This window comes from Varanus komodoensis, unplaced genomic scaffold, assembly GCF_004798865.1.
Source record: "Varanus komodoensis strain SLA01 unplaced genomic scaffold, ASM479886v1 scaffold32, whole genome shotgun sequence".
Taxonomy (NCBI): domain Eukaryota; kingdom Metazoa; phylum Chordata; class Lepidosauria; order Squamata; family Varanidae; genus Varanus; species Varanus komodoensis.
The window spans coordinates 16,956,133-16,968,989 of NW_025335798.1; the positions used below are offsets into that span (position 1 = coordinate 16,956,133).

Consider the following 12,857-nt stretch of genomic DNA (forward strand, 5'->3'; position numbering starts at 1 on the left):
AATGCTGTAAACTGCTTTGAGTTCTTTAAAAAGAAAAAAAAAAGGCTGGGTATAAATCTAATATCATGCATGCATCTATGTATGTATGTAAATAAGGGTAGGAAAACATTCACTAAAGGAGGAGTTTACAACCACTTGGACCCAGCCAGACATTCCCTCTGTACAGGTTGCAATAAGCCCTGAAGCTCAAACATGCAGGTGGTCACCCAGGCTTGGCCTAGCTGTTTATCTACATTTCCAGGTCACAAACAACTGAAACCCACCCAATATAACCCAAACCAGATGATGCTCTACTACAAATGGGACTGCATTAACTATGGTGCCTTAAGTCATGAAATCTGAACAACTTTATCTCCAGAAAGTCATACAAACTGGGCAGTGTCCACTGCAGCAGGTCATGAACGACACAGAAAAGAACCACTGGACGATACTGAGAAGATACAACCATTGTGGAAAAGAGCTCCCCCCCCCCCCCCCCCCAATCACCACCAGAGTAGGCTTCATAACGAGCTCCAAGCTGCGTTAGTCAGATTTGGAACACAGCTTTTTTCCCATGCTTTCTATCCACACTCCCCCTTGCTTCACTGCCCTTAGCCAACCTGTTTACCAAGGAGTTGGCTGGGATCTGCTGAGATGGAAAAGATGCTTGTGTATGACCATGTCAACTGGGTGAGTCATCTCCACATTCTACGAAGTGATCGGTGCACTAGCTGCACTAGTCGGAAAATTTCCCGGAGCCATCTGGAACCCATTAGCCTTCATGGGAAGACTATTTTAATAGGTAACAAGCAGTAAGTATGCTGTCATTTTTGCCCCTGCCAACCACTGTGCCCCACCTCTGCTCTAAGTTTCTCTAAAATGGAATATTTTATCCTTTCCAAATAATAAAAGTTCCAGGACTATTACCTATCAAATATATAGGTAATTATGTAAAATAACCAAAGTCAAGAATAGGGACAACTTGTGGAAACCGTACATTTTCTAAAATGAACTGACAGTACCATAGAAACTCCACTCCTATGATGAACCACAAAATCTACTTCCTGGTATCAAGGACAGCCATTGGCTGTGAAATCTTGCATTCTTTGGCCAAAGTAAAGCATCTCATGTATGCACACACCAGATTCTCCTTCAAACATATTTTTATGTTATTTTGTCCCATTACAAATACCTATGTTTAAAAACACAAAGTTTTAAGTGGAGCACTGTTTACTTACTGTTCCTTCTCCGAGGAGATTCACACATTTCACAGTAAGGCAGCAATGAATTATTAGTATAAGTACAGAGACCACAGGGCCAAGCTCCCTCAGGAGTAGGTACTTTGCTTGAATTAGATAATGGAGTAACAAAATCCTCTTTGGCACTCTTTTCTGTAAATGAACAGTTTGTGCTTCTAAACAAAGATTTCTTCCCTTTCTTAGAGGAATGCTTAGGAGTAGATGGATCTAAGCCTCTTGGTCTTTTTGCTTCACTATGCAGAACATTCATCTCAGAGAGCCCCTTGGAATCTATGGATCCACCATTTTCCACATCCTCTTCTTCTAACACTTGAGAAAAATCTGCACTCAGTCCTGAAGACTTGTCACAAGTAGTCATTTTTCGTTTTTTCTCAGTATTTGTTTTTGGTGAAAGGAAGGTCCGGATATCATGCTGCTTTTCCTTTTCAAACTAGAGCAGAGGACAAGTGAGCAGTATCTAACACAGAAAATTCTTCAAGTTATTAATTGCTTTCATCTTTTCCAATAAGAGAATTTACCAAGAGGCAGTCTTCTTTTAGTAATGGAAATGTGTTTTAAGAGACAAGTTGACAACCTTTTTTTATTATGAAGAAATTACAGCCATTATTCCAGGAAAATTGAAATGAATCACTGTTAAAATTCTGAATTACTCTGTTATTAAGTCTATTATTTTAGGCCTATGCAAACTGGCAAACCCAACTGTGCACTTATCTTGCAGGGGCTTGGCCTCCCATAAAAGGTTGTGCACTATCAGATGTGTACATTCCATTCCTCAATTTCAAAGCCTATATATTAAATTACTATTTTAAAGGAATTATGGATACATCTTGATGTTAATAGACTTTCAGTGGGCTATCCCATCACTTGGAATTCTAACTGCACATGGGTTACTATGAAAATCAAATAGCTATTTAATACAGAAGAACATAAGAAGTGCCAGATCGGACCAAGAGTCTATCCTGCATTCTGTTCACACAGGGGCCAACCAGTGCAGTTGCTAATTGCATTTTGAGCCTTGTTCATTGCTATGTGGCATCAAGATGTATCCATAGTTCTTTTAAAAACTGATGAAATGAGCTGTAGTCACTTATCCAAGTGATGACATTTTGGAATAAAATTATGGTAGGGGATCAAACTTCCAACCAGCTTTACAATCATTGATCCAAGAATTTTGAAGCTATATCAAGGTAGAAAGAAATCACAATTGCTAGGAGCTGATTTTGTCTGGCACAGAAATTTCCACACCATGAACCACTCGAGTAAACAAGAACGTTGTAGTGTGTTATGTGCCTAAATGTAGGCAAATAGGAATAAGGACTTTGCTACTCCAAGCAGTTGAAGTAAAAGTTTCCCCCATTCCCTCCAACATGTTTGTTGGCAACAGAAGTCCTGTATGGGCTTCCCATGCTGGATCACACGAAGGGCATTCCCATGATGGACCCTCTCAATACAGTTAATTGCCAAGGGCTATATTTGCTGGCATTAAACATATTACACTAGTGGAAACAAAGACTGGTGCACCTGGGAGGTGGCACAATCCTGGAAATAAATCCCAATTAGCACTTCTAGAGAGGGACAAGTCAACAGAACTGACCTGACAGAGCTCTGCTGATGCATCCTGCTCCATTACCACTAGCACTAATTGGTGCCAGTTCCTGCCCAACCGGCTGGCAAGAGCCAGTTTCTTTTGCACCATGTCACAGCAGCAATGAATACAGCCCCATAAATTTAAATTATTCGAAGTCTTTTTTAGGTATCTTAATCCAATGATAAAATAACCCAGATTTAACATGTTGCAGACGATACAAAAATGTGTACAATGTTCTTTGACTCTCAGGAACTGTAAGCCAAAACAGGAAGCAAGAGAAAACAGAACTTTAGCCCCAGAAGCACAGAACATGTGCTTTATCATTACAGGCTTACATGGGTGAATAAGACCTCGCTCTTTATCTCATATAGACTTTCATTCGGGATCCAAGCTTCAGCAAAATTCAGAAAATCCCACTTCTCTCGGTCACCTTCCTGAGCTTGCAATTTCTCTTTTTTGCCATTCAGTGTTGTTCCTGTAACTCTGGCCTATGGGGAGAAGAGTGAAGAAACATGGCATATTACATTTTTTTTTAAACACCATCTATTGCCCATTCTGTTAATCAAACAACTGTCTAACGTTGCTCTACTTTTGATTTCCACTTGCCATGAAACCTGTGCGTTCTACCCTAAAGCTGAAGACAGGGCTAGGTAACAGATATTTTCAGAACCAGAGGATGCAGCACTGGTTTTTTTCTTCAACCCCAACCTAGGTACATACAACACCTGCTAAAACCACACTGAAAGTCTGCTACATTCTCACTCATTATCTCAAGACAATGATTAAAAATAGACTCAATGACTTCACCACCAGCCACCATTTTCCTCCTCCTTAAACTTGCTTAATTTATCTCTAGCCTCAAGAAGTGGTCTGGGAAGCCCAAATAACTATTTTGTGAGCTTTGAGCTGGCCTAAGAAAGATATTGCCCTAATAGGCAGTTTGGAGTGGTATGGGGTAGATTTATCCCAAAGCATTGCAAGAGTCAGCATGGAAATACTGACTGCTCAGCTTGCCCAGCTAGTCAAAAAGAAGTGACCTCTGCCATGCAGTTTGATGGATCACTTCATTTCCTTCTGCTAGCACTATTTGATACCTGTACTGGTAATGAAAGAAGATACTTTCTTTCCTGCACAGCTAGTATGGAAACTAATGATCAATAAAAACAGGGCCGTCTCTGTTATTAGCTTACAATCTTGAATGACATGACCCAGTGTAAACAGGGTGAAGAGGCAAGACAAGAAAACACAATTATATCTCTATTTAAACATATACCCAAACATTAGCTAATTCTGTAGCCAACAAAAATAAATACTAAAAAGAAATAAACGCTTCATATTCTTGGCCTTTTCTTTGAATTAACACTATATGTGTCACATGAATCATAAGATAAATGCTTTGAAGAAAGAAAGACAAGTCAGGAATTGATTGAAAATTGAGGCAGTGGTACTATGGACATGCAGAGCTAAGCCTGTGGAGGCAGGGACTGCCAACATTCAGGTTGGCTATCATACCTTTCGGTTCAGTATTGCCCACATAAGAGGGTCCAATGTTCCATTTGCAATAAGGTAATGAATATTCACAGAATTGCACTGTCCAATACGATGCACCCTGTCTTCTGCTTGCTTGATATGTCCAGGATCCCAGTATAATTCAGCAAATACAACATGAGTAGCAGCAGTAAATGTTAAACCCTGAACAAAAGGAGGAAATGAATATTTACCAGATTATTTTCCCAAAGTAAATAATATTATTATAATTCTATTATTATTTTGCAAATCACCACTCAACTGTGCTGCTTGGGTTTGGATGACACAAATCATGCCTGGCATATGCTGTAGTCCACTGTGGCTTAAATAAGCGGTAAGAGGCTCTCTTGACTGTATGAACTAGGTTGCTACAGCAGTATTATCAGAAAACACAGGAATAGGCTTGGGTTCCTGTTCTAAGTCATGGGAGAAGCTGCTTGACATTTCTGTCAGGACTCAACAAATTTCAAGATCAAAACATCAATTTGCATAATGAATGCCATCTTCTGGCTTCATGCTCTGGTCAATTTAGCTTCCCTAAGCATGTACATTTACCTGGGTTTTTTTCCTACATCATCCACAAATTCACAAAATCAAGTTTTGCCCATCTGGGTCCTACAATGTTCAAGTCAATGGAACACATTTAATAGTTCAAGTGCCACAAGCTTTAACAGTCTCTCAGAACTATCTGCAGAACCTCTGCATTTTTATTCTTACCTGACCTGCAGCCTGAATGCTCAAAATGGCCACTCGAGTTTCTGGATCCTTCTGGAACTGATTGACAAGGTTAATTCTTTCCGCTGAAGGCACACTCCCATCTATCCGAATATACCGAGCCTGTAACATTACAAAAAGGAAAAAAGAAAGAAAAACAGATCATCACCTGAAGCTAAATTAAAGGGAATGCTTAACTTTAAGCAAGGGTAAATTAAATGATGAGGCAACAAAAAATGTTGGCCAGGTTGCTAGCTGTGCCACTGAATAGTTTTACCTTGTTCACCCAGCATGATACTACAGGGCTGTTTAGATAGTTTGCCCTCACCCTCAACCGACTGAAAGCTGGCCTTGGGTTCACCACCCTTCTTCCATCATGACAGGAGAGGGTATTTGTTGAAATGGCATTGATGCATACTACAGTATTCAAAGCATTTATACAGTTTTTTAAATTAGAAGGGTTCCCAAAGCAGCTTACTGTTGGAAATGGGAGCAGCAGCTGTTCTTTGCACATATTTCAAGCTCATGCCTATCTGGAATCATCAGCAGGGGAGCAGGAAAAGGAGGCGGAATTGGCCTGGGAATGTGGGGCTTCAGACTTTGAGAGGAGAAGCAGGGATGCTTATTCTCAAGGCCATCCTTCCCAAGTGCTCAGCCAGGCTCTAACCAAGGTGTCAGGTGGGGGCTTAGGAGAGGACCCCTCAGACAAACCAGGTATGACTCGTGACCCCATGATGCAGTGCTGGAAGAGCAGAGCTAGCCAATTAGAGGGTTGGCATACAGAAAAAGGCCATGCTCACTTCCACATGGGCCCTCCAGAAGGGATCAGGCCCAGACGTACTCAAAAGGAGAGTTTCCAGAATTACTTGTTTTGATTGAGTTCAACAAACCACTCTGTGCATCCTCAGAAACTGATTGTGGTGAAGCGAGAGCTTTTTGCAAAAGAACAGTCTGTTGCCTTCAATGTATGAAGGGAAGAAAACCCCACCTCACAACACATACAGGAAAAAAAGAGAGAGTTCCTGCCTTCAGGTTTATAATCTAGAGAAGGCCCAGTACAAATGGAAAAAGGGGTGGGTAGGGAAAAGAAAAACATGGAAACTTAGGCATTTATACTTAACAATTATAAGGTTCTTACCAGCTGTAATTCAGCTGGTCTTATCATGCCCAGCTGTAATAGAAATACTTCAGAGTCAACTATTAAGTCTCTTCATCTGTCCACTGAGCTGGATGGCCCTATTTCTTATCTCTCCTTTTTCTTCTTGATCAAAGGCTGCTGCTGACAGCTGGGCAAGAGGCTAAGCCGATGAAGCTGGCTTCACAGGAGGCCGATGACCACTTTCCTTCTCTGCCCCTGCTACCACCTAATGACACTTTAACTAGTACAGTCCTAGCTCTGAGGAGTCTACAAGCCACAGCTGAACATAGATGAAGGGGAGGAAAGTTGAGGGATAAACAGATGAAGAATGTGCATGATTTGCATTTCCTTTGGCTTAGTTACAGAAGTGTATGGGGATAAAGGGTATTGCAGTAAAGGCTTCCAGAAGAAGTGAGTTTTGGGGATGCAAATGTCAGAATGTGCATAAATGAAAGCAATTATGCAAACAAGGTTAACGCAGCAGCCAAGATGCTACAGACACAAACACGTGAGTATACTTTTAAGACCTTTAAAAGATAATTACTGAAAAGAATCTATGTCCAGGTTTATGGTTGGATAATAAGCATCCCTTAACAGCAATCTAACCCAGTGAGACAAATTTACCTTGCTTTCTATCACTGCCTCCGAACATGCCTGCAGCATGCTTAAGTGATGGGCAAAGACTAGAAACTTCAGTTTGTCATTCTGCAGCAGCATTTTGATATAATCCTTTACTGCTCCTGCCTAAAAAACACAAGGCATATTGGCATTGCATGAAATTAAAAAGAAGAATGTTAAAAGGAAGCAATTTGTGTGCTCATATACAAAATAAATTACTACAAAATACATGATAATTTTTATTTAGTACATCAAGTACATCAAGGGACCATCAGCAATCCAGGATATCATATCCTCTTACAGGTATATCTTATTGCTCCCTAAATTCTTCCAAAGAGCTTTGCATTCCTTATGATCAAGGCACAGAGTAGAAAGGATATACATGCACATACGTACATGTGCCCACACATACTCGAATGCTAAGGTGCCTTGTGCAAGTGAAAAGTCACTTCAGCTTTTGCAAAGCAACCGTAATTTGCACCAAGTCCTCCTCTGTTGGCCATCTGTCATCCTGCATCTCACCGTGCTCCCAAGGATCCCTGATGCTCACTTGATAACAGTTCACTGTTATAGTTCTCAGGAAACAGCCTTGGATTGGCAAGGTGTTCTACATATAGGACGCAGTAGTACAGTTCTTTCAATGCATGTTAAGAAATGAAGGCATTTCGAGATTACCTTGGCAGTGGCAGTCTGTTTAAACATGCGTGTAATTAGGCCCATCACCTGGGAGAAGTCACTGTCTGCAGAACCTAATTTTGAACCCCTCATTAATTTCTCCCACTCTTCCAAACTAGCATTTAATTCCTGCATGGGAGGGAACAACAATATTTAGAGGAGAAAATGTGAAAGAGGAAACAATTACAGGTTCTCTGAATCATTCCTTGCTTTTGCTACAGAGGAGGAAAAAGAACAATACACACTGCAAATAAAATGGTCTTCCTTAGGCAGCAGTGTTGGCGCAGAGAAGTGGGACAGTCAAATGTCCCTCCCAAGTAGAGAAATCTGAGGAAAGCCAGCGACAAATCACGAAATAAAATGGAGAAATCATTCTGACTGCGACATAAATCAACTGCTAGACATATTCTTTAGGTCTCAAAAACCTCTGAAACCTCATTAAGAAATAAAAGCAGCAATGCAATCTGGTCTTAGTGCTGTACTTTGCAGTGCCAATTTTTCAGTGTTCTACTTTACAGATCAATGAGTGCTGCATATATAATAAACAAATAGTGCTTTAATGTGCATATTAATTATTTTAAAACATGAAGAATGCTGTTTTTAGGTGTGCTATGCTAGTGAGAATTTCATGGTTTCCTCCTATAAATCGGATCTTACACAGACAACATTCATTTTGAAACTTAGGGATAAATATTTTCTATTCTTTCAAGTATTCAAAAGTCGAAGCGAAAAAAAGAACATTAATAGAATTACGGCAGTCAATGTAAAATGAGACTGTATCCAAACTTGCATATCCACCTTTACAAGGAAGGCCTCCACAGAGGGACCAGGAATCCAGCATAGGTTTACTGCTGAAAAAAATGGGGGGGGGGGGTTCCCTTTTTTCCTGCATACCCCAGTGCCCCCTAGCATGGTATGAGGTGCCAAGTGCACTCTAGAGAGACTAAAAGTTTTACCTCAAGACACTGTCAAGTTTCTGGAGAGTTTATTTTATACATTTATATATTGTTCTATATATAAGGTGCCAAATAGTTCAAAAGACTCCCTGGGCAGCATACAACAGTCAATAGTAAAAAATATACTGCAAAACATTAAAAGCCATCATCAAAATATAAGCAAATTAATAACAAAAACAATTTAAGTCATTCTAAAACATGACAAGAATGGGCAACCATAAAAATAATAAAAGTTCAATAAAATTAAAAACATCTAAAATTAATTATTAACATCAATTATTGAAACTATTATGATGCATAAAGAAATGTTTTTGCCTGGTGCCAAAATGAAAGTTGGCACCAGGTGAATTTCTCTAGGGAGCCTATTCTACAGGTCGGGGCAGCCACTGAAAAGGCCCTTCTATTTACCATCCCTCTCACCTGCTTGAGGGATGGCCCTTTCAGGATGGCCTCTTGCTCAGAACGTAATGGTTGGGTAGGCATGTATGGGTGGTCCTTCTGGTAGCCAGGTTCTAAGTAGTTCAACCATATCAAGTATTGTTAAAGTAGTCAAGGAGATACTGAAATCATAGGATACTCAGATGCCACCCAGAAAACTTTCTCATTTTTCTGAAAAGGTAATATGCCACTTACACGAGTCTCTTTCTCACTAAAAGCACAGAGGCTGCACAAAAAGGCAGAATCCATGCCAGGCTTTCTGCCTTTGCTCAGTCAGAATGACACTCCCCTGTACATTGTAGGGATTTTTTGAAGCTCAGAAACTGAGGTTCATGACAAGGGCAGCACTGAAAATAACTGCTGAATACATACTGCCTAGTCACACCATGAAAGCTCTCTGAGCACTTTGTATTCTACAAACATTCACTATGTACATAAAAATGCATCCCCTCCCCCTGTTCACAGTTATTGGAGGACTTCTTTGCCAGAAGCAGAATGGTTGTTAATCACCCATTAGTTTACCTTAGCAACAGTTTGGGGAAGATCAAAAGGAATTCGTTGCCTGATTTTAGGTGGCAACTGAGTTAAAACTTGATTCTTCATTCGCCGAATCATCACATTACTTAGTAACTGGTGCAGTTCATCTAAATTTGAAGCTCCTCTGCAGTCCCACTGTCGTCTCTTGCCAAAAAATCTGGAGACAAATGAAAAATAGGATAGGTAATTTAAATAGGCATCAGTGAATACTTGACTTGGCAAAGAGGAAGCACACAAGGATACCAGATCAGTATTCCATACCTCTGGGGAAAAGCGAACAACATACATAGGAAACTCTACTGCCATTATAGCACTGGTCTGGGATGGTTGCTTTCGTTTGTTTTAATTTTAGCAGGAAACTCAAAGCTGGTTCAGGAATGAACATGAACACACACACACACACACACACACACACACACACACACAGCTCAAGTCCACTGACATTTTATCCTATGGCTCAAGTCTGCTTGCAAAAAGCAAAGCATGTGTTCAGTCAAATGTTATTGCTGCCAAAGGCTGCTTTAGAACATATACACTGTTAATTTATCATGTATGGTTGGCGCTGTTCAATCCTGCCATAAATAGAGTATTCCTCAAAATGCCTCCTAGAGATGCCCATATGTGAAGTTCAGTATGTGCAAAGAAATAACATGGGGAAGATTTGGTGCACATGAAAAAGCTCTTGGTTGGTTTTCAATTCCAACCCAGAAAGTTATGCACTCAGTGAGTGGAAAGGATTTGTATTGCTCCTGCTCAAATCACAGAAATATTTCTTAGCATGGGACTGTGCTTGCACCAGAAACAGCAAGAGTGATGTTTAGCTCAGAGGCTTAAGCAAGCTGTTGCTCTGCAGAAGCTTTGGACTACAACTCCCAGAATCCCTAGCCATCAACCATACTCCCAAGCTTAAGGGAACTGCAATCCAAAATATCTGGAAGGCATCAGGTTGACTAACAAAGGTGACTGCAATATTACCTTTTCTTTCTTGTCACTACACCGAGCTAGAACTGGTCACTGTTTGCATTGTATTCAAAGACAGGAAACAGGTGTGAAACAGGTGAAGAAATCATCACAGTACCTGACACGTGCATCACAGTACTTCTTTGAAAATTCGGACCATGTCCCAAATTTTCTGGGGCAAAGCGCTTCAAGTTGCATGAAAAGCTGTAGACAAGAAGTGTGTTTGTGACTGCCATAGACCAAAGGGGTACCAGTAAAAAACTGAAGCACAGCACTCCCCTAGAAGTGCCTGCAACATTGTGATGTCTTACCCTGATCACACCCAAAGAATATGGGAATTGTTTTTACTAGTTTAAGCCCAACAGTCTTTCAAATTTCCAGCAAAGGCGTGCATTGCTTTGAGCTTACTGCTTGCATAGACTGAAAAAGAAAGAGAGAAACAACCCTTCTGCCACCCCTACCACTTCTTTGACCTCTTTCCTTGATGGAAATTGGGGCTCTTCCACTCCAGCAATTGTCCCTACCACAATACAAACCCAAGGCCATCCCTGCAGTTCCAAAGTTTTATCTGCACAAATCTCAGTGTTAAACAAAAGGCATTCAGATACAGAACTGAGTTCTACTGCACATTGCAAACTGCTTTATGAAGGGGAAAGCAATGCATGGCTTTATTTTATGCACAGTTCACATGACACAGAAACTTCTGGGATCTGTGTTTCCTCCCTATTTTCCATGCTTTGATTCCCTCATTCACTTCATGGATTGCAGCAACAATAGTTTGCCAAAACATCCAGATCAGCTGCATCCAGCACTATTTTCTTGCTGATACAAAACAAAATCAATTAACAAAAGTTGCCACAAAACATACTTTACTGGAAGTCAGATAGTATAGCAACTTATAGTTACCAAAAGCAAAGGAAAGAGGGAGAGATTCTGGACGCACAAAGGAAGCACCAACACCAAAAACACATTTCCCAATAATCTATCATAGTTTGGTTATAACATGCCAATAGGCCTTAGAAAGATAAAATTATATCCATTACCTCTTCAGGCCTTCCTAAAGCAGGGGTTCCAGTAAGCAGAATGGCCCGAACAGCATTTTGTACAATTGGCAACAAGATCTTGCTACGAGCTGCATTTCTGGATTTCATGTAGTGAGACTCATCAACTATGACTACTTGGAATTTCTGTTTGTGTAGAGCATCAATTAAAGTCTGTGCATCTGAAGTTAGCAAACCATAACCCAGCACAGTCACTTTGCTTGTAGATATCTTCCTGAAGACGGAAATAGCAAAACTTTCTGTGACCACATTAGGAATGTCATCTTCAATGGACAACCATCCACTGCTTATATTAATGATTTAAGTGCACAGTGTATTGAGGGTCCTAACACATTATTTCTAGTGGAATTTCAAGATTTTTACATAATTTTAAACTTATCAACATTTTATTTAGAGACTACATCTGATTCATGAGCAGGAAGTGCCTTTAAACAGGGAGAGCAAAATTTTAGCCAACAAGGCTGCAAGGTTAAGACCCTTAGAGTTCAGTTTCTGTAGGCCACATACAGTCAACTGGGCCCACAGGTTGTATGAAACCTGAGCTGAGGAGGCCAAGGGTGTCAAAACAGCCACTGCCTAATTTCCCCTGCCACTTTCTTGAATGGCAGGCTCCCTAGAACAGAATTTATATTTGGAGGACAACACAGTGAATTACCCCCATATGCCCACAGGCCACCTGTGCATATTTTTCTGTATTGAGGTGACTGACACAAGGCAGAGTTGTTTCCAGACTGGGGAACTGCAATGAAATTTAAACCTTTCCCTCCCTGAATGCTAAGATGGGTGCTTGGGGGGGGGGGGGGAGGGAATTTGCACATGTGTCTGACAGTAAGCATGTGTTCCTCAATCTACCACTGGTTGATCACCTATAGTCTAGGTTTTTGTGAATTACTGCAATACAGAATGAAAGCAAATATTCAAAATATTTAGTAAATCATAATGCTAAACCATAACAGCAAGATCTCTCTTCCTCCTCCCCATTACCATAGCTTGGTAAGTACATTTTATCATTATTATTAATATTAATTTTATTGATACTATTGTTTCATTGTATTGTTGAACTTTACTCTTTTGACTGTAAGCAAGCTGCCCAGAGAGCCTATAGCTAATTGGGCAGCATTTAAATCAAATAAGTAATTAAAAAGGCCAACTATGGCTTGCACTTGCCTTTTAAAACGTATTTCAATTCATGGTCAAATAATTGTTTTCAGTTTGGGCTTGAAAGTCAAAGACAAACTGCTTTTGACAGTTTAGATGCAATACGATAAAATGTAGAGGAGGGTGATCTTGTAAACTGTGTTAGGTTCTTTGAAGGAAAAAAGCAGAATATCAATTTAATAAAATAAACAGTTTGCTAAGAAAATAGTAGCATGGGAGGATACAAGAAAATGAGGAAAGGGTGGCATG

The 12,857-nt window shown here is 40.3% G+C and overlaps 1 protein-coding gene across 5 annotated transcripts in view; it reads right to left on the reverse strand.

Moving 5' to 3' along the window:
- Nucleotides 1-12,857, reverse strand: part of ZRANB3 (zinc finger RANBP2-type containing 3) — a 47,226-nt gene that overhangs the window by 12,720 nt on the left and 21,649 nt on the right. For 4 of the 5 annotated variants that reach the window (XM_044438004.1, XM_044438003.1, XM_044438005.1 and 1 more), the window contains 9 exons: nt 11,433-11,664; nt 10,508-10,593; nt 9,415-9,586; nt 7,499-7,627; nt 6,830-6,949; nt 5,071-5,190; nt 4,339-4,518; nt 3,162-3,314; nt 1,218-1,668 (listed from right to left, as the gene is read on the reverse strand). In XM_044438004.1, the coding sequence (XP_044293939.1) occupies nt 1,218-1,668; nt 3,162-3,314; nt 4,339-4,518; nt 5,071-5,190; nt 6,830-6,949; nt 7,499-7,627; nt 9,415-9,586; nt 10,508-10,593; nt 11,433-11,664 (1,643 nt within the window). The remainder of the gene's footprint in view (nt 1-1,217; nt 1,669-3,161; nt 3,315-4,338; nt 4,519-5,070; nt 5,191-6,829; nt 6,950-7,498; nt 7,628-9,414; nt 9,587-10,507; nt 10,594-11,432; nt 11,665-12,857) is intronic. The other variant, XM_044438007.1, reaches the window with a different exon arrangement.